Below are 25,295 nucleotides of genomic sequence, written 5' to 3'. Positions count from 1 at the left end.
TCCTCAGCAATTTCACAAACAGTTAATCTTCAGTCATTTCATATCAAAGTCTGCACTTGAGGCATAATTCTGTCATCTGTTAAAGGCAGTCCAGATTGCATATTGAAGGTCCATTTCAGAGTTCCCATAACCTATTTTAAGAAGAACAAAATGTTTCAGTTGCCAAGAAATAAAGACTGCAAAGAAAGTGAACAGCTTACTGCTGTGGAGATAAGGATGAGATGTTCACACATTTTACTTTGTCAGAGTGCACTCTGTTGCCTCTATCTTGAACAACAAGCATATTCTGGATAGTTTTTGAACAGACCTCGTACAACAAAACACTATTCCAATAAAGTATAGCCAAAAAGATGTCACACAAACAAACGTACCTGTTTCAATTTAAATTCGATTTACATGTCCATATCTAATAACAAGGGAAGTGAACTATTGTGTCATCTCTGATTTATTTTAAACTTCATTATGAAAAAGTACTCCTAAAGTGAAGCAAAATGACCAAGTGGTATAATCCCATATTTAGAAACAGCCAAGAAAAATCAAGAGAAAAAGCCTTGCACCTTTGCTTGAAGTTCATCTACTGTTATCAGTTCATGGGGAGGGGGAAAGCTTTCTAGTTTAAAGGTTTTGGGTTCACTTTTGCTCTATGGTGTTCCTCAGTTTTTTATTTTTTGTTTTCCATTTTCATTTCATTTCATTTTCCTTTCATTTATTTTAATAATGCCACTTTTTAATGTGGCATTATCAACTCACATAGCAGTAATCTAAATTTATTAAACTTTAGTATTTAAAAATCAGTAATCAAAATTTCAAATGACACAAACAAAAAAAAAAAAATTCATTTAATCATTCAAACAAGGTATAGCTACAAAAGTTTCTACAGAGAAATTTAAGTGTGCCCCTGCTCAATTTAAATTCAAAGTGGCACCACATAAATGACTTTCAGAAACCAACATTTACTTTGTGTGCACTCTTTTTGCAAATTAATATCGGGTAATTTCTGTAAAAAGACTTCCTGGACTCAGAAATTCCTAATGGTACCAGAGATGTAAGTCACAGTTAACCAGGCGATCATGAGTAAACAATAGTTGTCAGATCCTCACAACAGAGCAAATCAGGCACACTACTCTGTGAAAAGCTTCCTGCACACGAAATATGATGCTGCTCACGTTTGGTGCATAGGCAGCAACTTTGAAGCCCATATAAATTCAGTAATTTGCATTTGAAAAATGTAACAAATTTACTGAAATCTTCCATAAATGTAAACTTCCCACAAAAGATACATGATTTCTATAAATCGGGTAAAAACTCTTCTGTTTTATCACTAAATGCAAGTGGGGCAGTAATGGCCTCAAAATACTGCCTTCTGATTGTTAGTGATTAAAACAACTGTCTGTCTAACAATATTATTATTTATTATTTACTGGAAGTTGATAGCCTAAATAAATTTAAGGCTGAGCTGGACAGGTATCTGGAATGAATGGAGGAGTGAAATGGGAGCATTTTTTTTTTTTTTCTTTTTTTGGCTGATGCTGCTAAGCTTGCTTTCTTGCATTATACGCCTCTACTAATGGCCATATGTTTTACAATTTGCAATTTAAAAACAAATGGAATTTGCAGATTATGGCTAAGTTGAACTATAAAAGATTTATAGCAATAAAATCTATAAAAAATTATAACATATTAATAATATATTCTTCCTTTATAAATAATAAAAGCCTTTATGAGGTTGGGAATAAAATACATTTACTATTCTAGCAGTCATCGACTGAATGGAGAGGGAGAACTAGAAATGTGAAAATTTAATGAAAATTATGTTAAGTTTTGCTATAAAATTTCATTAAATTCCAAATGTTTCCATTTGTAAAACCCCCTATGTTTGGTCAGTGGCTGCTAGAATATTATATATATTCTTCCTTTATCATTAACCTTTCTATATGAAATTTTACATATGGCACTTGTTATTAATAAATAAAAAGAAATCAAAATGCAAGTGATTCTGGTTTATGTATTATTTTAACATGATAAAACTAGACAAAAAAAAAAAAAAAAAAAAAAAGTTATGAAATAACCATACCTAGGATTAGTGGCTGTAGGAGAAGTTTGACGTAACTTCTCAACATCACAGAAAACAACTTGGGCCCCGCCTCCAGCTGATGGTATAACATCTCCCTGCATATGAAGTTATTATTTTTATTCTAGTATAGTGTATGGATGATAAAATTAATTAAGATGTTAAGATATGCAACTAAAACCTTAGATGAAACAATTAAAACAATTGGTATGCCCAACGATATTTTATTTATTGCCAAGGTTTTATGATTGATATGATAATGAGTAACTTTTAGTTTGATTTAAAATTCTCAAAATATTAGGAACAATTATCCCATCTATACCTATATATATATATATATTATTTATTTATTATTTTTTTTTAATTATGAAGCAGTATACAGACTGTATATGCAGTATATATATATATATATATGAAGCAGTATACAGCCTTAATTTGTAACCTACATTCATTCAGTTAATCTAATCTCTTAAAGAAATCAAAGAATCTCACAAGTTATATAAGGAAGATAAATTTATTGTTTTTATACAGTAAATGTGAGGAAACAAAATAGACTACTACAAATTATATTCACAGCTGATTCAAGTTTGTCAAAATGCAGACCACAATTTCATTATGTGAATGTTTGTCGTAATATCACCTCCATATACAGAGTGTTTCAAAAGTGATGGTCAATAATTTAAAGGTGAACTGTATAGACTACAACATGCAAAAAAAGCCTAGTAAACATGGGTCCTTAAGTGAATCCTTTTCGAGATATTGCACATTTCTAGTTGGGATCCACCACTGACTTCTTTGTTTAGGTTAGGTTATGCTCATTCTCTCCCTTCCCCCCTCAATGCTCTGAGACAAAGCAGGCATACTACTACTTGTCAAAGGATTGTCAACATGGAAAGAGGTTACAGCAACAAAGAGTATGCGAACATGTATTTCATGTATGAGAAAGCCAACGGCAGTGCACTCGAGGCTGCATGTTTGTATCAAGAAGCATTTCCCTGCCGAAGGCAGCCCAACAGGCACACATTCATCAAGGTACATCAACGCCTTAGAGAACATGGACACTTTGCATGTGGAGTACAAGCAGGTAGCCCAGAAGTATAACACCTGATGTTGAGGAAAGGGTGTTAGAAAGTACATCCTGTAACATCTGTAAAATCCTGTGGTGTTGAAACCAAAAATTAAAAATGTATTATATCTTATGTTTAATAAAACCACCCTTAGCAAAGGATTCACAGCTTTTTGCTAAACTAGTGCTCCCATAATCAGTGGTGGATCTTAACAGAAAATGTGCATTATCTCAAAAACAGTTCATTTGTGGCCAATGAGCAAAAATAAGCAAAAAAGTTCAGTGGGACTTTTTTTGCTTATTTTAGTTTGTACTTTTCATTCCTTTAAATTATTGACCATCATTTTTGAAACATCCTGTATAACAAGCATTCACATAATGAAATTCTCTTTATAGTAAAATTTTCTGGAAAGTAGCTGTCAAATGTAATTAAAAACAACCAACAACAGATAAGTCACAGAGTTTGATTTTCAACAAACCACACAATAAGTGAAACAACAACAACACTAAGAATAGTAATGAGTAACTTCTAGTTTTTTAATTTAATATTCTCAAAATAAAAAAAAAAATTGATTTTTTATGAATTCTGGATATGAGGTTTCACTTGTAGTTTAGGGCGTTTTTTTTTTTTTTTTTTGTTATTGTTGTAGAACTTGAAAGCCATTACCATTCCTATATAGAAATATCAAGATCAGCAGAATATAACTTTTTTTTTTTTTTATTTAGAAGCAGCATTTGCAAATTTTTAGTATGATGCTTTTATTATACTTTGTTTTTCATATAAAAGTTCATATTTTATGTTTTATTTGGATTTTGTATTCAGAAATAAAATATATTTCATTAAGCTGAAATATATTTTATTTATGAATACAAAATCAAAATAAAAACATAAAATATCGCACAACTTCTATCATGAAAACACAAAGTATTATAAAAATCCATTTAAAATTAACAACTGTGTTCTACATAAAAAAAAAAAAGTTATATGCTCACAAACATGTTCAGTGAATATGTCAGTACATGATCTGCCAATAACCAGAAAAAATAATGTTAAATTATACTCATACAAAAAGTGTTGTACACTTCAAATATGCAAAATCCAAATGGGGGGGGGGGGGGGGGGCGAAGAATATTTTTTCATGGAACAAGTGTTCCATGAAAAAATAAAATTCACATCGTGTGGAAAAACATTTTATTGTGTTTATTAATTTTTGTAGTGTCTTTAGTCTTTAGTTCCTATGTATACTTATATATATATATATATACAGCTATCTTTATACATGCTAACAGGGTTTCTGAACCAGGGTTCAGCAAGAGAAGAGATTATGACTGAAAAAAAAAAAAAATAAATAAATAAACAGTTTTTTGAACTTTGCACGCCATGCAATGCTAGCACTCACAGTGATGGACAGTGACAGAGCAGCCCCCATTAGCAATTCCCTTAGAGGTCTTTCAGCCCCAAATGGCTAGTACCGTGTTCATTTGGTTGAGTCCATTCTCAGTGTTTGCTGCAAGATAGGAGAGGCTATTGATAATTGGCAAGTGCTGTATTACATGGAGGGGTGGCATTGGAGGCAAATTGCTGCTATGGATAAAGGGATGGTTGAAAGGAAGAAGACAGAGTGGTAATCAATGGACACTGCTCATCGTGGACTAATGTTATTAGTGGAGTCACTCAGGGTTCAGTGTTGGGTCAATTGTTTTCTGTATTTATTAATGATGGCATATCAAGCTTAATGTCCAAGTTTGCAGACAATACAAAGGTTGGCAGGGTTGTTAAGGACACTACGTACGCTATGCTGCTGCAACAAGATCTGGAAAGATTGAGCAAATGGGCTGAGAGGTGGCAAATGGAGTTTAACTTTGACAAATGTAAAGTATTACATATGGAAAACCGTAACCGTAGAGCAACATATCAACTCTGTGGTACTATACTGACAGTGGTAGAGAATGAAAAGGACCTGGGGTAATTGTGCAGGCAGATATTAAGTTTTCTGAGCAGTGCAGACAAGCTGCAAGAGTAGTTCATGGTGTCTTGTCAATAATATACAGGAATTTTTCTAGCAGGGATAAGGAGGTGATTATTTCCTTGTATAAGGCAATGGTCAGGCCACACCTTGAGTACTGTATACAGGTCTGGAGGCCTCATTTCAAGAAGGATGTAGAGTTGCTAGAACGAGTACAGAGAAGGGCAACAAGATTAGTGAATGGAACAACGGGTTGCTCTTACGAAGAAAGGCTTAAGTTTTGCAAATTACAGTGTCTGGAGACTAGGCACTGACAAGATGATCTGATAGAGGTGTATAAAGCCTTGAATGGTTTGAGTATGCTCAATGCCGATGGTATTCTTCCTCTTGCTCAGAATAATCACCTGAGAGGACATAAATTCAAATTGAGGAAAGACAGATGTAGGATAGATGTGTGGAAATTTGTCTTTAGCCAGCAGGTAGTTGGTTGGTGGAACAGACTCCCATCCCTTGTTGTGGAAGTTGATAGCCTAAATAAATTTAAGGTCAGCTGGACAGGTATTTCGAACGAACGGAGGGGTGAAATTGGAGTGGGTTTTATTCATATTGCTTTGGCTTATGGTTTTAGTAGCTTTACTATTCAACATTTTCAAGTTGCAAATAACATTAATTAAAATCAATTTACAACCTTTATTTAAATTAAATCTACCAAGCCTACCTTCAGAAAAATTAAATCCCATTTTGGCTTAAGCCAGTTATTTAACAGAAATTTATTATGTTTGCCTTTTGAGTTTTTAAAATTTATGAAAAGGAAAGAAATAAATTAATTTCAAGAAAGGTTGGCTAAAATGTCAATTTTAGTTTTAAATAAGGAATAAAACTTTTGCACATGCCATATCACATTAGCATCATGTATAGCAGAAATTTGTGATAAGACTCTTAGGCCTACTGTGACAAGGTAAAAAAATCAATTAGGTAAAAAAAATATATAAAAAAAAAAAAAAAGGAAAAACTGAAGTTTCCTTTACCTACACTACTGACTAGCATTATAGGTGATATCCTTTGTGTGGAAGGGAAACCACACAAAAAGAGTAGAGTAGAGTAGGCTGATAAGTTGGCCAAAATAAACAGATCCACAGAAAAATATCATTCTCTACAACTTACTGATCATGCTAACATACCATGAGCTGTAGATATAATTTTTATGCAGGGATTCCCTGAGACCTGAAAATTATTTCAAGGGTTCTTCCAGGGGTATATCATTTTATAGACTATAACAGAAATTATGCTAGTATATAAATTACGAATATAATTATTTATACATCTTAATAATATATAAGGACACAAACAAAAAATTAGTCACTTGTGGTATTTACAGCATATAAAAAAAGTGAGCACTTTTATCTTCTACACTTTTTTTTTTCTGTGCTGTAAGAAAACAAGAGTATAAGGTTAATCTGTTTCTTTATTTACAGGTATACCAGCTGCAATTGAAGAAGCAAAGATTTCCACCGTGAAAGATGGGGCACAGAACAGCTGATAGCAAATATCAAAAATAAGCAATAACATCTTGCAAGCCTAAAGGATATTTTGTTAAAGAAGAAGTTGAATTTGTTAGTGTTTCAAAAAAAAAAAAAAAAAAAAGTAATAAGGGTTTAAGGAAAGGTGCAAGTCGAAATTATCCAGAAATCAGTAACAGAACTGTGGTCAAAAGTCTCTTGTATAATATAACACCTTACACTGTGTGTAAGATGTCGTGCAAGCTGTTAGTAGGTCAGCATTGCTTTGGAAACATTTTAATTATTATCAAGTGGGTCACCTACTCAAAAATACCAACCAGAATGAATTAGGACAGCTATACAAATATTCTGGATGATCAGATTGTGCTTTTCGCTGAACATTTGAGAGACACTAATGATTTTGATATTCTTATATTCCAGGATGGCAATTTTTCTTGTTAACAGAGCCCTACAATTTTAAACTGGGATGAGGAACACGAGTGAATGGCAGGGCATTTAAACCGGTCAGTTAAATAATACGATTTAGATCCTATAGAGCAGGTCGTTTTCAACCTTTTTTTTAATAACGGCGCCCCTAAGTAATTTATTTTATTTTGGGGCACCCCTACTCAATTTTCTGCCTGTTAGATCTGATCCTCTCTCTGTATATATCCATATATATATATATATCCATATATATATATATATATATATATATATATATATATATATATATATATATTAAAAAATATACATGTTATATGATATTTATTACAATAATATAATTATAAAAAATTACATTTCATAATACAAATTATATATATACAGTATATAATTTTATTCTTTATATAGAGGTGCTAAGTAAACATCAATTATAGATCACCAGAAAATTAAAAAGATACTGTACACCTTTTTATAATGAAGTAAACATATAAATTAAAAAATAATAATAAGTTTAAGTAACTTAAACCCAAATTATGTGGCACCCCTGGAATGTTGATGTGGCACCCTAAGGTGCCGTGGCACTCCGGTTGAAAACCACTGCTATAGAGGAATATATGGAACTATCTTGAATTGAGAGTGGAAACAACAAATGCGTCCATGAAACCTAAATGAATTACAGGCTCATTTGTTTTCAGAATGAGCCTAATACTGATATAAAACATTTTGGGGGTATAGTTGAATCCTAATAAAAAGAATTCATGAAGTAATTCATATTAAATGATGTGTTAGATATTGTATTTGGAAGACCATAAGATTCACTTTTTTTCCAATAAAATATTGCTTAAAATCTCCTACCTCTTATGATCCAAATGTATATTAAGATTACATGCAGTAATAATATCCCCCCCCCCAAAATAATTGGAGTGTACATTGCAGAGGTGGCCAGCCCTGTACCACACTAAAATATCAAAATGAACACACAGCTTAAATTCCACGCTTTAAATTTATAAGCTAGATATAAACATGATGATTTAATTATAAACCCAGATTTAAATGTGATGAGAACTATGGTTCATGTTTACCACTTTTTAGCAATTAATGCATCTAAGGAATCAGTGAACTCTCATGACATTGATTTGGTAATGACAAACACATTTATTCACTAATCTTTATTAAATTTATATTATAAGCATAAAATTGTTTACTTTTTTTTTTTTTTTTTTAAATTTCAATAGCATATACAGCAATTCAGTTAGCAGAAAACATTTAATGATATGGATCAGTGGCATGGGGGTCTATTCTAGTAGTTTATGGATATGCTCCTAGGTAAGAATGTGATATGCTGTAGTAAAGGTTGTCACCCTGTTTTTTTTGTTTTTTTTTTTGCTTAGCATATACATGCAAGGTCTTACTCATGTTTATATCTTACTAGAATTCATCCTGCTTCCACAAAAAAAAAAAAAAAAAAAAAAAAACCTTCCTTCTAGAAAATTTTTTTTTCTCCCAGAAATGATTACAGGGAATTACCATGTAATGTAGCTTCACTGATTGCCACTGCTCCTTCTTGCTAAGATCTACATACGCAACAATAAGCAGCTTAATTAATCCCAAATTATTAGTATTAGTAATCATTTGATTGACCTTATCCATTACCTACAAGAATCAGTAATCTCTATAAAATTAATGAATCACCAGTGGGGAGGGAAGAGAGAGAGAGAGAGAGAGAGATCTTTAGTAGCTCATGTTTGTCTTTTGTACAGTACAAGTGGGGGGGTAAACAAGGCAGAAGGTTTTTTGTTGACTGTTGACTTCAAATCAACAAGATTAAAATATGAAAGACATTTCAGTCCTTCCCCAGCCAAGAAAAATTACACCTTTAAATTACACCTTGTGAAATTGTATTTCAAACATATACAATAAAATAAATTTTTTCCTTCCAAAATATTCCTCCTAAAATCTTAGTTTATCTTATTGTCCAGTTTTATCTTATTATCTAGAAAATATGGTAATTTAAAAATTACACAGGTGACCAATTTTTTTTATCACAGATACCAGGGAAATTTTTATACAAATGTCCAGAGTACTTAATTATAAGAATAAAATACTTAAGCAATGAATGGGGGGGGGGATCCTTGTGCATAACAACTTGGCTGTCGAGAAACAGTAGCTGCACTAATTCAAGTTTGGGAGTCAATTTTTGAAATTAGCATTAAAAAATTTATATAATCACCATTTATATAATGACCAGAATGTGTAAATTTGTGATATAATTTATCACTAATCACTACTTGCACTGAAAATACCTTATATAGTTGAGTTTCAATTTCTCCTCCAGAATCTTGTTCTTGATGAGTAAGAACATACTTGGAAACATCCTTTGTCATATCTTTAACATCAAGCTTACTAACAGATTTCTTCTTTTTCATCTTAGGTTGCAGAACAGTACCTAGGTGAAAAGAAATATATTGAGTTTTCTTGGTGACCTTCTTCAAAAGAACCTGGGTTACAAAGATTACCAAAACAAACTTAATTGTGGTATCACTAAATTATTGGTGTATTGAATACCAAGACCAGGTAATCAACACCAGGAACTACAGAAAATAGATTGCAAAGGAGCCTGGAGTATCAGATGTCGATGATGCCACCTGGCCTCAGAAACAATCCAACACATCACCACAGGATGCAAGGTGATCACCCAGACAGAGTACACTCATAGACATGACCAGATAGCCAGGATATACCAGATGATCAAAGAAAATGTATCATATTACAAGTACAAACCTCAGGCCATACCAGAGACCCCCAACCCACAAGCTATACTTGTGGGTTGGGGGTCTCTGGTATGGCTGTGCCATAATAAAGGACAAGACAATCCGGCACAACAGATCAGACATAACTCTTGTCAGTCAACAAGAAGGAAAAGGCTACCTATCTAATTGACATAGAAGTGCCCAAAAATTGTTTTTGAAAGGGTTATGTTATTGAGTTTTATGTTTATAGAACTCTGATTGTACTGCTGATACTTAGCTACTCTATATGAGACTTGGTTCGTACATGGTTGGATTTCTCTTCCGTGTATGCGACATTGGCTCAGAGAAGTATTGTGAGAATTGATAATTGGTTTGTCCAAGCTGTAGATATGGCAGTTGTGGATGAGACAAGATCCTTAGGTCTCTGTATCTAGCTTAGTGTGAGTAATAGATGTTTTTTTCTGTTTTGTCTTGAGCTGATTGTAATAACCAAACTTAGGATAAGGTTTGATTTGTTTGTGTTAATTGTTGATTTGTTGGGCAGTATAGTGAAACCTGATGATTTAAGCATGGAAAGGATACATGCTGTATGTTTATGTTCTCTTTTAGGTATATGCATGTTGGTTAACTTACTTGATAAGGTTAATTAAAGTGTATCCTCTAGAATAGATGGGGTTTACATGTTAAAGCTGATTTCCTCATTATTGCTTCATTGTATAATGTTAGAGTTTTCTTTACTGTCTTATTAAGAGTGTTCTAACTGGTGGCTTGTGTTATATGATTACTTCTTCGCATAACAGCAGGAGTGAAAGCACCCCTCCTGCAAGATATAAATTAATCTCCAAATATTATTGTAGTTTTCATAACCAAATTTGGTATTTACTTATTGTTGTAAATAGTGATTTGTTTATTCTTCTTTAGTTGAAAGAAATGTTAAATTGTTGGCTTTGTAAATAATGTGTATATTAGCTACTTTTGATCTGGTTGTGTGGCCTTACCAAATTGTGTAAGCTTTGTCCACTAGTGTCATATTCTTTACTCTTTAAACTCTTGCTTTCTTCCTCTTCTGGGGATGCCTATTTCTTTCATCCCCTTGCTTTTCTTTTCTTTCCCATCCATTTCCTTACCCCTACTTCTCATGTTATGTCCCTTCCTTTTCATTTTTCCTTATTTATTGGGATAACAAGTTTTCTTTTTATCCCACTAAGAGTCTTTGCCAATTGGTGATCCCGGCACGCCTCCACATGGCATGGGATGGGAGTCAGGAGACCAGATGTTTGCTGCCCCCGGCTGCAAAGTTGCCAGGCACTGGCACTCAACATAACACACACAAACTTTACACACCAACACTTATTCACACTTGCCAGCTTTGGAAAGTCTGCTTTTCAGACGCTACTGCGACACATAGGAGAAACCCTGGAGACTGCCTAAAAAAACAAGAATACTCTAAATAGCAGTGCCCAACACTGCCAACCTTCAGAAAACCCATGAGGGAAAGATCAGGAAGTACACAGACCCAAGACAGGAGATTAAAGGGATGTGGCAGATGCAACAAGTAACGACCATCCTGATCATTATGTCAACTACCGGTATGGTGCCAAAGATCCTACATAACAGCTAGTAGCAATAGGTCTCCCAGAGAACACACATGGAATTCCAGAAAGTCGCAATCCTAAACACCTGTAGGATAGTCAGAGAGTTTCTTGACCAACAGTAGTACATAACAACCACCCTGTGCACTTGGTATCAGAACCTGTCACAGGGGTGGAACTCCTTAGGGAGAAATAATATAACAATAGTAGTAACTAGATGCAACCAATCACCCCATGCACTTGGCACCAGTACCTATCATGGGGCAGGAAAAAAATTTCCATAAAGGAGTTAAATGTTTTATAATAATGAGAGAGAGAGTGTACCTAGCCGAGCCTACTTATAACAGGAGGGAAATCATGCTTCGATTCAGTTATATCAGAAAGTTGTTAAGTCCTGTTTGGCATGATGTTAATGAATAATTTGTCAAAAACTGCATTTTAATGTAATATTAACCTAAAAGGAGCTAATTTGTTGGAAGGCTGCCATCTGATAAAACAGTTCTATTTTGTCAGCATTATTAATGTCTGATAACCACTGATACTATGATCACAGTTTGAAATCCACTTATTAGCAGTGGTTGCATTAACTCACTGAATGCACTCTAAATCTGATGATGTTGATCTTTGAATCACAGCAACCAGCCAGAAGCTCACTGGTTGCAGTGATTTTTGAGTTCTAAGGCTAACTAAGCATCATGAATTTTTTTTTTTTTTTTTTTCATGTAGAAGCAGTCTACTAGCTGGTAGGTTTTGACTTCTAGCATCTGAGAACCAACAAAAAAGAGCCACTTCAACAACAGTATATAAGGCAGAGTGATCTGATTGAGGTGTATAAGGCCTTGAATGGTTTCAGCAAGCTCAATGCTGATGGGATTCTTCTTCTTGCTCAGATTACACACTTAAGGAGGCATAAAATCAAATTGAGGAAAGACAGTTGCAGACTAGATATGGGGAAATTTGCCTTTAGCCAGCAAGTGATTGATTGCTGGAACAAACTTCCATCTGTCGTGGAAGTTGACCGAAATTCAAGGAAGAACTGGACAAACTTTTCTATTGCACATGAGAATACTAAAACATGAGTTTTCAAATCTTATTGTTTATGTAATTCAACAAAAATTTTTTTTTCTTTTCTCTTTTTTTTTAAAATAAAATTTACTATGGTTCCAATATGGCAAAAAAATACAGTATAAATTTTTTTTCCCACTGTCAGAGCTTGTGTATACGGTACTGCATATGGCCATACACCACAGTGTGTAAGTGGAATTGGAAATTTTATACTGTGTGCTCTAAAAAATAGTTTGATAATATAAGAACAAATATAAGAACTTCTGAACAAACAGGAATTCAATATGTAGAGTTTCTATAGGATATTTAATATGCAGAAATATTTAATATAGGATATTTAATAATGGGAATTTAATAGGCAGAGTTACACATTCTGCCATACATTATAATTTACATCCAAGATTGATAACCTTTCTCCTTATTTTTGTTCATTACAACTATAAAAATCTTCACACGTGGCAACTGGACAAGTGTATCCAAAATACAGTATATTTCAGATATACTTGTGTCCAAAATACAGTATGTTTCAGATATGTTTTTTTCCAAAATATGATTATAAATTTTCCATATATTACACGTGGCAAATTTGAACCACACCACTGGTATGCTGCAGAAAACCTTCCAGTGTCACCTGATGGCACGCGTGCATAGGGTTGCTGATGCCTGATTTACACCATGAAGAATTAAGCAGTGTAACTGAAATAAGAAATGAAATAAGTTTTTAAATAAAATGACTGCATTTAGTTAATGTTATATTCAAAGGATTCTAACATAGCAAAAGTATTTTTACCTAACTCTAAGCTGCCAACAGGTCGATGGTCTATCCAGACATCACCAGATGAGTGTGAGCGTCTATGTCGAATATTTGCAACAGCTATACTCTGGAAAAAAAAAAAAAAAAAAAGAAAAAAATTGGCATAAAATGAAATTTTAACTTTATCAAAAAAAAAAACCGAAAAAAAACCCACACACCTATATTACTTAGTGATCAGGGACAGACTAGCTTTAATCCCTAACAGTCCCAACAAAATATTCCAGTAATAAGTTGCAGATTCCTAAACCCACTAAAATCAGGATTGCATAGTCTGTTTGTTTTGCATTACAAGTAAAACTAATTCCACTGACCAAATACCAGCATAGCAGACAGTATGCAGTACTGAAGTGAAAGCAAAAAAATAATGATGGATAATGTCTCTTTACATAAAAATAAGAATTAAAAATAATTATTTTATTTATGCAAAGAGTAAAAATGTTAACATTTCAAATATCTGATGATATATTAAGGAATCCTTATGTGCTGTGATGTAACGACTAGATTTATTACACCTCTTCTTCATGTCCATCTTTTCCACGTTTTCCCAAATGCATTCAGATTTGTACGATAGGAAACTCCATTTAAGAGTTGAGTGTTGATAATTAAGCTACACTATGCCTATGATCTAGTCATTTCAAATATCTTAATTGTTCCATAGAACTTAAAGCCCAATTACCAATGATTTGAATGACTTCAAAATCATTGGTAATTGGGCTTTACATGATAATCAAAATTTGAGAGGAAATATTTCAACAGATTCAACAATTGACCAAATCTTTCTAAGGAAAATGTTAAGTGTTTTTTTAAGATGTTTAGCATTAGCACCAAAAATAGTTCAAAAGGAACTTGACTTGTGTACATAATAATTAGTATCTATATAATATCGGTGTTTAGATACACCATAGACACTCTTAAAATGCTACAAAGTAGTTGTTGTGGGCATCATTTGCTCTTTCTCATATTGTGCTCTGCCTTCACGACGATGCCCACAACAACTACTTTGTAGTTTTTTAAGAGTGTCTATAGTGTATCTAAACACCGATATTATATAGATACTAAACTCTTAAAGTATTATGCCATGTGCATTTAATTATTTTAAATATTATCTTATACACCTTTTGGCATCTCTCATATTGTGTGATTAACTTCACAACTGGGTCGTCATGTCTGCAATACTAGGGTACCTGCCCACCCACTGATGATAGGCCAATAGCCTTGAAACATGTCTGGGTGGTGGTACTCACTGAGAATAAGTAACAATAGTCTTCTCTATTTGAGGTAGTGCAGTATCATGGCAACTCGTCGTGAAGGCAGAGCACAATATGAGAAAGAGCAAATGATGCCCACAACAACTACTTTGTAGTTTTTTAAGAGTGTCTATGGTGTATCTAAACACCGATATTATATAGATACTAAACTCTTAAAGTATTATGCCATGTGCATTTAATTATTTTAAATAATAATTAGTTAATAACCAAACATTACAAAAAACCAAAACTTTAACACTGTGGCCTCCATCTGCAAATTGGAATAAAAATACAATCAAAATCACACCTTAAGCCATATATTAAGCTGTTCCAGAATAAATATTTCATAGTCCTCCTGTCATGACATACCGACACAATAAAACCAAAATTTGGCTTCATCGTGTCGGCATACTTATTGATATGCACACAGATGGAGGTGTGAGATAGGAGTCCTACCTCAGAGGCATGATGGTGTGTGAATGTCACGCAAGTGGCTGTGCTGTTGTCCATGGACAAATGTTGAAATACTACCACACTTACAACACACACAGTACAGCCTTGTACACAAAGTAAAAGGCACTACTGGGATGCTGATATGACATGATTTATGAAAATGTCGGCACTTTCATTTACATGCACCTGTTTTGCTTACAACCTTTATTACACACGCATGTGTGTGTGTGCACGCCTTTATATTCACAGGGGTTACATGTCAACATTTCCGCAATGAAATTCTGCAAAAATCTGTACTCTCAATAAAATAGCCCCAGATGTTTTCTACATACCTATGCACTTATGCAACCATTTACAATTAACAGAAAAATGTTTAAATGTGTTAAAAGGTTTTAATTGTGTTTTACAATAATGAGTAACATTTTAGACCCATGTTTTGAAAATACTGTATAAAAATTTGATTACATAGTTAAGAACAAGGCATGCACCAGGGTATTCACCAGAGGATTCAGTACTCCTCAGTAGTAGGGGTCTCAGAGACTGGAGAAGAAGAAGCAGGGTTGTTGATGTTGAGAATTCCAGTTCAGGGGTACCAGCAGTTTTAGGCATAGATGTAATTTTCCTTTTCGGAAACATTGTGATGGGAAGCTGCTTCTTTTGTTTGAACTCATTGAGCATGGCTGTGTATGGTGTTAAAATATCATCAAGGCTTTCCTTGAACTTCATTGCACGAATCATTTTGTCATCGTATTCGTATAAGTCTGCAAGGCATTTTGGAGTCACGCATTGCCTGTGCTAGGTTTTCCAAGTCGAACTTCTTTTGCCATGGTTCTTCCTCAACCTCATTCTCAGAGTTGGAACAAAAAAGCTCCTTGAGTTCCTCATCCATTAGTGTTGTTGCCTGTCCATCAATTAAATTGTTGATGTCCTCAAAACCTTGTCCTCTAAGAGCACTTTGGTTCTGCACACAGAAAATTAGGCCAGGTTTGTCATATGGCCTGCTGCATTGCTGCAAACTACAAACTAGCAGTGTAACCCAGTCTCATGCCGCCTTGAATCCTGGGGCCTTCTTTTCTTCGACGGCCATATAGGTAAGCTGAGGCATCTTCTTCCAGAATAATGCTGTCTTGTCAGCATCAAAAACCTGTTCAGGTTTATATCCCTTCTCCTCAATTGAGCTTGTTGAGATGCGCATGGTAGGCCTCAGCATTTTAAATAAATAAAAACGCAAAATAACAATAGAAGTAGGACAGTAGGAATGTTCCTTTCACCCTCTTATTACACTAATAGTTTAATGAATGGGAAGAACTTTAGAATTAGGGTGAAACAAATGTTCCTACCTTTCTTTATATATTTAAATATATTTATTGGAACATCAAAAGCATTAAATCTTATAGAAGGCCTAAATCTATTAGCTGATGAAGATCCTAATCTTGAATGAAGCTCTAAAGTGCAATGTAAAGTTATGCTAGAATTTGGTTACTACTATGAGTTGTTATTGTATAAGAAGAAGCAACATGCAAAGCAACTAACTTTGGATTCCTTTTTCAAGCGCTCAAGGCAGCAGTCAAGTGAACCCTCCACTTCCCAGGTTAGCGTAACCCCCATCTATGTGGTCTGAATCTGAGGGGACAGAATCTGACTGACCATGACAATCCCTCTCATCAATCTGCCTAAGGCCACCCTCCACCCCACTCTCTTTCAATTGTTGTTTGTGCTGTACATGTTGGTTATAGTGAACATATTTTTTCTTACCGTACAAACAAAAAATAAAATAAATAAATCAATAAAGATGAATGAATCTCTTTGGTTGCTTATCAAAGATGAATGAATCTCTTTTGGTTGCTTATTATATATATATATATATATATATATAAATTCTAAATTGCTTTGTACTCCTAAGTAGATTACCTTTGTTGATGACTTCGGAAGTTCATTTAAATGATAATCTGACTTGGATGGTGTGCCAAGAGATGGAGGACGCTGAGTGGTGGTACCTATTGTATATTTAAATTATATTAAACTATCAAAGAAATCTTATGCAAATATATAATAATAATAGTAATGATATCAATTGATAATATTGAAAATTGTTAATCACTGATAATGGTTAACCAGAGAGAAAATGGCTCTTAAATTAACCATATTATGTGTGGATTACATTCTAGTATCAGCTGACCAAATTGTTTTCAATAATTTGTCCTGGTGTAACAAGATTATTAATTTTTTGTTTATTAATTTAATTTTTTTTGATGAATAAATTTCCTAGTTTTCTAAAATTTTAGCTGTAATGATTTACTTGGGCTTTTTTTTTTTTTTTTTTAAACCTCAATATAATGTGGGATTGCAAATGAATTCATTTACAATCCCACATTAGACTTAACAAATAGTACTTCATAAAAGGCATTCACATTTCTAGTGTGATGGAAAAATTACTCACATGCTTATGCACAATGTTTTATAAAATCAAGGGTTGATTTTATAAAAACAAGGCATATATTTTGTTCCTTATGTGCAGACATTATATAAACACTGGCCACATCAAGAAATCTGGCATAAGACCATATTAATTAAAAATATATATAAAGTAAGTTTAGTATCAATATTGGTAATGATGGAAGAAAAGAAAAGCTATAAATTATCATCAGCCAAAAGGTGGGGGGGAGAACCCTTCCATTTCACCTAACATGCCTTTCACAAGAAAAACATAATTGACACTGTCTTTATTGTGACAAGTGAATTAATAATGGCATACCACATTGTTAAGCATCATTCTGTTAAGACAGCTGAGTGTAATATAATGAACCTAAAAAAAAAAAAACACTACAGACTAAAATTAACCAGTAAACATCCTTGTGGACAAACAAACTGCTACTCTAATAAGAAATGTTACTGAGTAATTTTGCAGAAATAAATTACGTAGAATTAAAGAAATTATGATGTTTGAAATAGCGACAGATGCTAGTATCACAAAACTAGAAAAAAAAAAAAATTTCTCCCTCCTTTGTTTGTGGAATCTGCAAAGAGAAAAGGATTTCAGATTAAAATACTAAAAATTGAAGCGCTAACTACTGAAACCTCCAACATCTTTCATTATTTGCAGATTTTGAGTATGGGATTTGTAAAAAAAAAAAAAAAAAAAAAAATTTTGCTGCCCAGAGAAAATAACACTCATAAATCTTAAGGGACTATTGAGAAATAAAAAAAAAATCTTAAATCCCAAATTATGCACTAAACAATTTGGCGAATTTTGTTCTTTAGAAGGTGTAACATATAGAAACTTACTGACATATTCAAAAATTTGCTGGTTAAGTTTATATCAATCAATCGATCAAGTATCAAAATTTTTCAGAGTATTTTTATCAAAATATCAAAGGTATTTTTTCTTGTAGAAAAAAAATGTTGCTGAAATTTAGCTTAACATTTTCTGAATCAATCAAATGAAGAATACTTCCATGTTAAACACAGTTTACTTGACATATTAAATAAGCAATATCCTAGACACGAGATGGAAGCCTGTTCCAACAATCACCTAAGTGCTGGCTAAATTTCCAAACATCTATCCTGTAACCATCCTTCATCAATTTAAATTCATGCCCCCCAACACTATGTGTTGTCTGAGCAAGAGAAGGGATTCCATCAGCATTGAGCTTACTAAATCCATTCAAAGCCTTAAACATCTCAGTAAGATCTTGCAAGTGCTTAGTTTCCAGAGGCTGCAATTTGCAGAACTAGAACTTTTCTTGGTAAGAGTACTCTTTTGTTACTCTCACTAACCACCTTTTGCCCTTCTCTACACCCATTCCAGCAGATCAACAACATTCTTAATAATGAAGCTTCCACACCTGCATTCAGCACTCAAGATGTGGCCTAACCATTGTATCATACAACAGGAGGATAATCACCTCATTTCTATCCAAATATTTTTTTGTCCACCAATGTGGACAAAAAAATATTTGGATATTTGGACAAAGTATTTGGATATTTGGACAATATTTGGACAAAGTATTTTTTTCTCTGAAGCACATTCATTATCATTCTCTCTCATATTGAGCGCCTTTCATATTTTTAGCAATCATAGTGTATTTCAGTTTCAGTAGCGTGAACAAACTGAATTATAGATGAACCTGTTGCATGAGAGTTATGTAAAGAAATGTAAAATTTAAACACTACATATACTGTATAACAATGCTACATACTATACAGGAGAATTTAACTGTAGCAAAAATTCAGTACCGTACTGAATTTTCATTATACTGACGTCTGACTAACTGCTTTCTGCAATATTTTTAAATTAGCCAAGGTATTAACACAAGTCGCAAGACCAAATTGAGCCTTTAAATTTCACTGCAGATCTATTTTGAATTATCTGTACTAAAATGCATATAGTCAGGAATGGTAGCGACTTCAAAATATATTGCACTCTGAATAATCATATTGAATTCATACTATATGGAGATATCAAGAAAATTTTAAAAGAATTCTTACCTAAGGCAGTGGCAGCTCTAGTTAGTCGGGGTTCAGAAGATATAGCTGCAGTTGATGTTGGTACTGTAACAGGAATAGCTTCAGCAAAATGATCCCAATCATCTCCTGAATACAAAATTTCTCTCAACTGGCGGAATTTTTCTTCTGTTATGCACATTTTTGCTTCCAGTTCAGCTTGTTTTTCTGCAAGTCGTTTTTCCTGAATGTAAAATATTTAAATATTATTTAATTATTAATATTAGTCAATATTTAGGTTGAATATAATGTAGTAGAATAGAATAAAATAGTTTACTATTACAATGCCAAGAAAAGCCATTCTTGGGCAATTACAAATAACAAAATGCATTAATCAATTCTAGAAACTAATAGAGAAAATGACTTTTAAATCATAATTAAAATTACTTAAAACATTATCATAAATAAATTAATATCAAATTAAATGATCCACACAGTGTATTACAACACAAACAGATCACCCCAATTGAGAATACATAGGCCTAACAAGCCCCAGGCCTGTGCAGCTGATTTCACAATTGTCCAACATCCAGAGAAGAAAGTTCTCCAAGCAAAAAGAAAGGATAACTAAACTTTTTACAAAAGGGGTTATAAGCATTATGCATGCCCTAAGGGATATTCAAATTTTTGAAAACAAACACTAAATTTTAACTATATCTGCAAAAAGGCCTCTAAGATTGGGGTTATACATACCACAAGTTTAGACAAATACACCAACCGTTTAAATAAACTGATTTAATGATAAAATAATACTGGATAGTATACTGAATTGATACAATAAAAACTGTAACATAATAATTTACAAACACTGATTTACTTTACAACAAATAAAATTGAATTGATGAATTTTAAAATACATTAAAAATATAAATTTAAAAGCGATAAAACACCATTGAAGCTTTCGGGGGCATCCGCCTCCTTTCTCAACAATAATGAAGTTCAAGCGACACAATCTTAAATATCAGGCCCATGGCACACATGTCTGACCGGGTGCATAGATTCTGGGATTGCAAGTGGCTGGAGAGTTTGTGGATTGGGTCATCTGGTAACAATAGTATGAATAGAGATAGGGGAGTTTGGCTCCAACCCCCTTTTGGAGGCTGTGGTCCTTGCCAGAGACAAACGTTTTTAATTTGCCATGCTCCCAGACCATTTCCGGTTCCAGTACACGTGAAAGGAGTGTTGAACATGCGCTTGGTCAGACACGTGTACCATGGGCCTGATATTTAAGGTTGTGTCGCTTGAACTTCATTATTGTTGAGAAAGGAGGCGGATGCCCCCGAAAGCTTCAATGGTGTTTTATCGCTTTTAAATTTATATTTTTAATGTATTTTAAAATTCATCAATTCAATTTTATTTGTTGTAAAGTAAATCAGTTTTTGTAAATTATTATGTTACAGTTTTTATTGTATCAATTCAGTATACTATCCAGTATTATTTTATCATTAAATCAGTTTATTCAAATGGTTGGTGTATTTGTCTAAACTTGTGGTACTAAATTTTAATATTTATGTGCAAAATTTGTCCTTATTTTGGTTTCTTCTGCCCAATATTAAAGTGAAATTTTTTCAAAAATCAGCTTTTTTGGGGAAAAAAAAAAAATCGATAGTTTAAAACAGGAAACCAAAAATTAATTCTGACATATTACTAAGTATATTGAGATCAAAAATCATCATTAGAAATAGTCATGATTTTTTCCCAAAAAAAAAACTGATTTTTAAAAAAAATTTCACTTTAATATTGGACAGAAAATTCCAATATGTCCGTTTCTTAGGATAGCAAAGCAGCTCAGGGGGTGGGAGGGGGCATTCGACAGAAAGTTACTACAGCAATGGGTGGTTTTTTGACATAAATTTTCTTATGGTTCTTCTTTTTCCAATTAAAAAATAATTAATGATGGGAATACTATAAGAATACTAAATTTCACACTGATGTTAATTCTAACAAATATTTAAATCTATAAGTTTTACTGTTTCTGGTGTATAAAACACATGCGTGCTTCTCAAGGGTTAAGTGTAAAACTCTTAAATATTAAAAATACCTTTATTCTGAAATCTTATGTAAACAATTTATATATCATTGTAAGAAGAGAACAGAATTTAAAAGTTAGACTTATTAATGAAATTTTAAATTCTATAAATTTTTCATTCCCAATAGGAGATAGAATGGGAAAGGTTGAAAAAAAAAAAAAAAAAAAAAAAAAAAACACAATTTGTTAGTTTGAAAAAAACTGCAATGAAACAAAATATTACTAACCATTATGCGTTTCATTCGGTTTCTTTCTGCTATCAATTTTTCTTCCATATGAATCTTTAATTTTGCTGCCTCAGATCGCTCTTGGCCTAGAAGTATTCCCTTTTGACCAAGCTTAGTGGTAAAGGAAATAATAAATAAATAAAATATCAGACAAGAAATAAAAATAAGGCACCTCCACATTCACTGTTACTTTTATATTGAATATTCATTTAAAAACACATTAAATTGCTAAAAGATAATGAGAAATACATTATATGATAACTGGAGTTATATTTCACAAGGTAATCCTCAAATTAGGATACACATGGCATTTTGAAGAACACAACATGGTTTTCTTAATGGAAAATAACGTTTAACTAGCTTAACAGGCTATTTTCATTACTCATGAGGTGGAGGTAGGAAACAATTTTGATGTATATCAAAATTGTTCCCTACATCCAGTATTTGGATTTTAGCAAAGCATTAAAGCTGTAAAGATTGTAAGGTGGATTGCTGGGTGGCTGTAGGACAGAAGGCAGAGGGTTGTGATTAATGGATATTCCTCAGATTGATGTAATATCAGGAGTGGGATCCTTGAGGATTGTAGACTACAGGCAGTTCTTGCTTTATGAGTTTTTTTCCCCCAAGTATCAAGTATCAACAAAATCAAAAATATGAACATTAATAAATACCACATTCCAAATGCGAAGCTATACAATACAGCATACCCAGCTTTACAATATTAATTAGTTCCAGAGACACCATCGTATCGTTAAAATATCGTAATGTGAACCCAATAACACATTGTTTTTTGGTAATGTAATTCGTTTCAAAATCTCAGAAGTTGAAATTTTTGCTGTATAACTAAAGCTATTTATCTCTCTAAAATGTCATTTTTAAGGTCATGAGCATGACCTTAATGCCATATAAAAGATCGTGAGCGTGGTTTGTAAATTGTATTAGTTACCAATTCAAATAATTAAAATGCACTACACTTTCATCGTTATCATATGTTTCCATTATAAGAACCAATTTTGAACAGTCTTGTGATATTTTTCTAAACCATTTCTGGAAGTCACAATCATAAAACAATAAAAACAATTTGCACTTTCCAGTTTATTGGGCTTTTCTGTTATTGCAAACAATTATAAACGGGTAGTAAACTCTCTTATTGCATTTGTGAAAATACCGATAGCTGGAATTGTGTGGTTTTTTTTTATGTTATTATGGTCAAATGTGCTTCCCCTTTATTGAAATCTTCAACTGTATAAAAAAAAGTAATAAATTTTCAGAATCTTTTCTTCATTCCTTTTTTTTCTAAGCTTCATAAACTATTTACTCCACACAAATCATGTTAGTTGCAATTTGTGTGCGCTGTTAAAAAAATGCTTATGCATGCAATGGTGAAATTTATAATTAAAAGAGAAAATTATTTTGGAAACAAACGCCTCTTGAAACATTTCTGAAGAAGATTACTCCTTGTGCAACAAACCAACGAGTGCCGAGCCAACAATAAGTGATCAACGAGGGTGCATTTAGTCGATGATGATGAAGAATAAACATTCTTTAACATTTGTAAGTCATCATTTTTTTTATTATTACAATTTGCTTGATTTTACAGACTACGTTTTAATTTCTTTCGAAAAATCAATCATTGTTTAAACAAACTAATTAGCTAACTAATTTCGTTGTTGAGAACATAACCCCTATTTTTAACCTTATGCCTATGGGAAATAAATTCCCGCTTTCGAGTTTGCTTTGCGAGCACGCGCTAGGAACGAATTAACTCTTAAAGTCAAGAACTACCTGTACATATTAGACCACTGTTGTTTCTCATTTTCATAAATGGCATTGACGAAGGGATAGGAGTGATGTCAAAATTTGCAGATGAAAAACACTAGCAGAGTCATTAACGATCAGTGCCAAGCAGCGCTCCTTCAGGATGACTTGAACAGACTTCAAAGATGGTCAGAGAAGTGGCAGCTATGTTTTAATGCTGCTAAATGCAAGGTCTTTCACTTGGGGGGGGGGGAATAGCAACCCACAAATAAGTTATACACTTGGTGGGGTTGAATTAAAAGCAGTGGAGGAGGAGGAGGAAAGGGATCTAGGAATTAAAGTATAGGAAGATATGAAGTTTTCTGAACAGTGTAAACAGGCAGCCAGGAAAGCCCATGATGTCCTATTTAAATATTGATGATTTATTGAACCGATTTTACTGACCTATTGATGATTTATTGAACATTATCCTGTAGAGATAGGGAGGTCATAATTCCACTGTATAAGGAAATTGTAGGCTACGTTTGGAATATTGAGTTCAAGTATGGAGACCTCATCTGAAAAAAAAAAAAAAAAAAAAAGACAGAGCTTCTTGAAAGGATCCAAGAACGGGCAACTCGCATGGTGAAATCAATAAAAGGACAACTGTAAGAGGAAATACTCCAATTATGTAGTCTACAGAGCTTGGCAACCAGTCACCTCAGAGGTAACCTGACTGAGGTTTATAAAAGACTCTGAGAGGGGTTAGTAAAATGAATAATGGTGTTGCCTTCAGAGGTGGTTGAGGGTGACAGTTTGAATAAATTCAAAGGTCAACTGGATAGTTACCTACGTGATGAGGGAAGCACATAATATGCATTTTCTATCTACTTTCTTTTTTTCTTTTTTTTTTGGCCAGGGCAGCAAAAACCTGCAGCTTCCTTGCTATATGGCAAAATACTATTGCTAATATTACATTACTGAATTTTACACATATAATAATGAAAGCATACTTTCTGTATAGTTATCGTCAGTTATTAGAAATCAATGATCTATATTTCTGATAAGTTTGCCAAACAATCCATCTTTTGTTCTACATGTCAAGCTAGCTAAGGGCAACTTAATTAATAAAGAAATAAGTTATTTTCATTGTGTGTAATAGATAATTGCAATCTTAAAAAAAAAAAGTGTATTATCTAGATATAATCTAGATAAAATCTAGATATAATTCTGTAAGCACATGGTTACCAATTACTCCTTCTGCATGAGCAACAAGTAGCAGTCATGTGTAGAACATCACCATGAATGTGCTAAAGAGAGAAGAGAAGGTTATTGAAATAAAATATATGAAGGTAGACTTAATGGTATAGTTATGCAGAGATTTAGAAGGCTAAATATTAGTGTGCATTTACATACTGAATTGAGTTTAATGAATGTATTAATGTTCAGTTCAAAACTTTAGCACAGGAACTCTTGCTTAAGTAAACAGGAATTGTTGCAAAAATATAACTGGACAAATCTGATAGTTAAACTGACGTACTGTCATATTCAACAGTTTTATTAACTTTTGAGTTATATTCAAAACTGCATTAAAGTGCACAACTATTCTAATATAAATAAGAGTAATAGTCCTCATGAAATTAAAAAGTCTATGAGCTCTTTCCAAAGGATGATAGAACAGCAGGTATACTGAATGCAGTTTAAACTTAAAAAGCAAAGACTGAAAATGTTTTGTTGATGGAGAAAACTTCCTCTTTTAGAAAAGCTTTCCAGTACAGAAATTCTCAATGGCACATAATCCAATACATGCCAAACAACCAACTTTTTTTTA

General features: G+C 33.0%; 1 protein-coding gene across 1 annotated transcript in view; it reads right to left on the bottom strand.

The window, feature by feature from the left end:
• The window catches only part of pav (kinesin family member pavarotti), a 180,591-nt gene that overhangs the window by 18,637 nt on the left and 136,659 nt on the right, over positions 1–25,295 (bottom strand). The window contains exons 15-20 of the mRNA XM_090380638.1: positions 21,728–21,838; positions 19,457–19,655; positions 16,880–16,965; positions 13,245–13,335; positions 9,351–9,493; positions 2,075–2,169 (exon numbers count right to left, since the gene is read on the bottom strand). Coding sequence (XP_090236764.1) covers positions 2,075–2,169; positions 9,351–9,493; positions 13,245–13,335; positions 16,880–16,965; positions 19,457–19,655; positions 21,728–21,838 — 725 coding nt within the window. The remainder of the gene's footprint in view (positions 1–2,074; positions 2,170–9,350; positions 9,494–13,244; positions 13,336–16,879; positions 16,966–19,456; positions 19,656–21,727; positions 21,839–25,295) is intronic.

This window comes from Mastigoproctus giganteus, chromosome 9, assembly GCF_048544385.1.
Source record: "Mastigoproctus giganteus isolate SK-2022 chromosome 9, ASM4854438v1, whole genome shotgun sequence".
Lineage (NCBI taxonomy): Eukaryota > Metazoa > Arthropoda > Arachnida > Uropygi > Thelyphonidae > Mastigoproctus > Mastigoproctus giganteus.
This window is presented reverse-complemented; position numbering and strand designations above follow the sequence as displayed.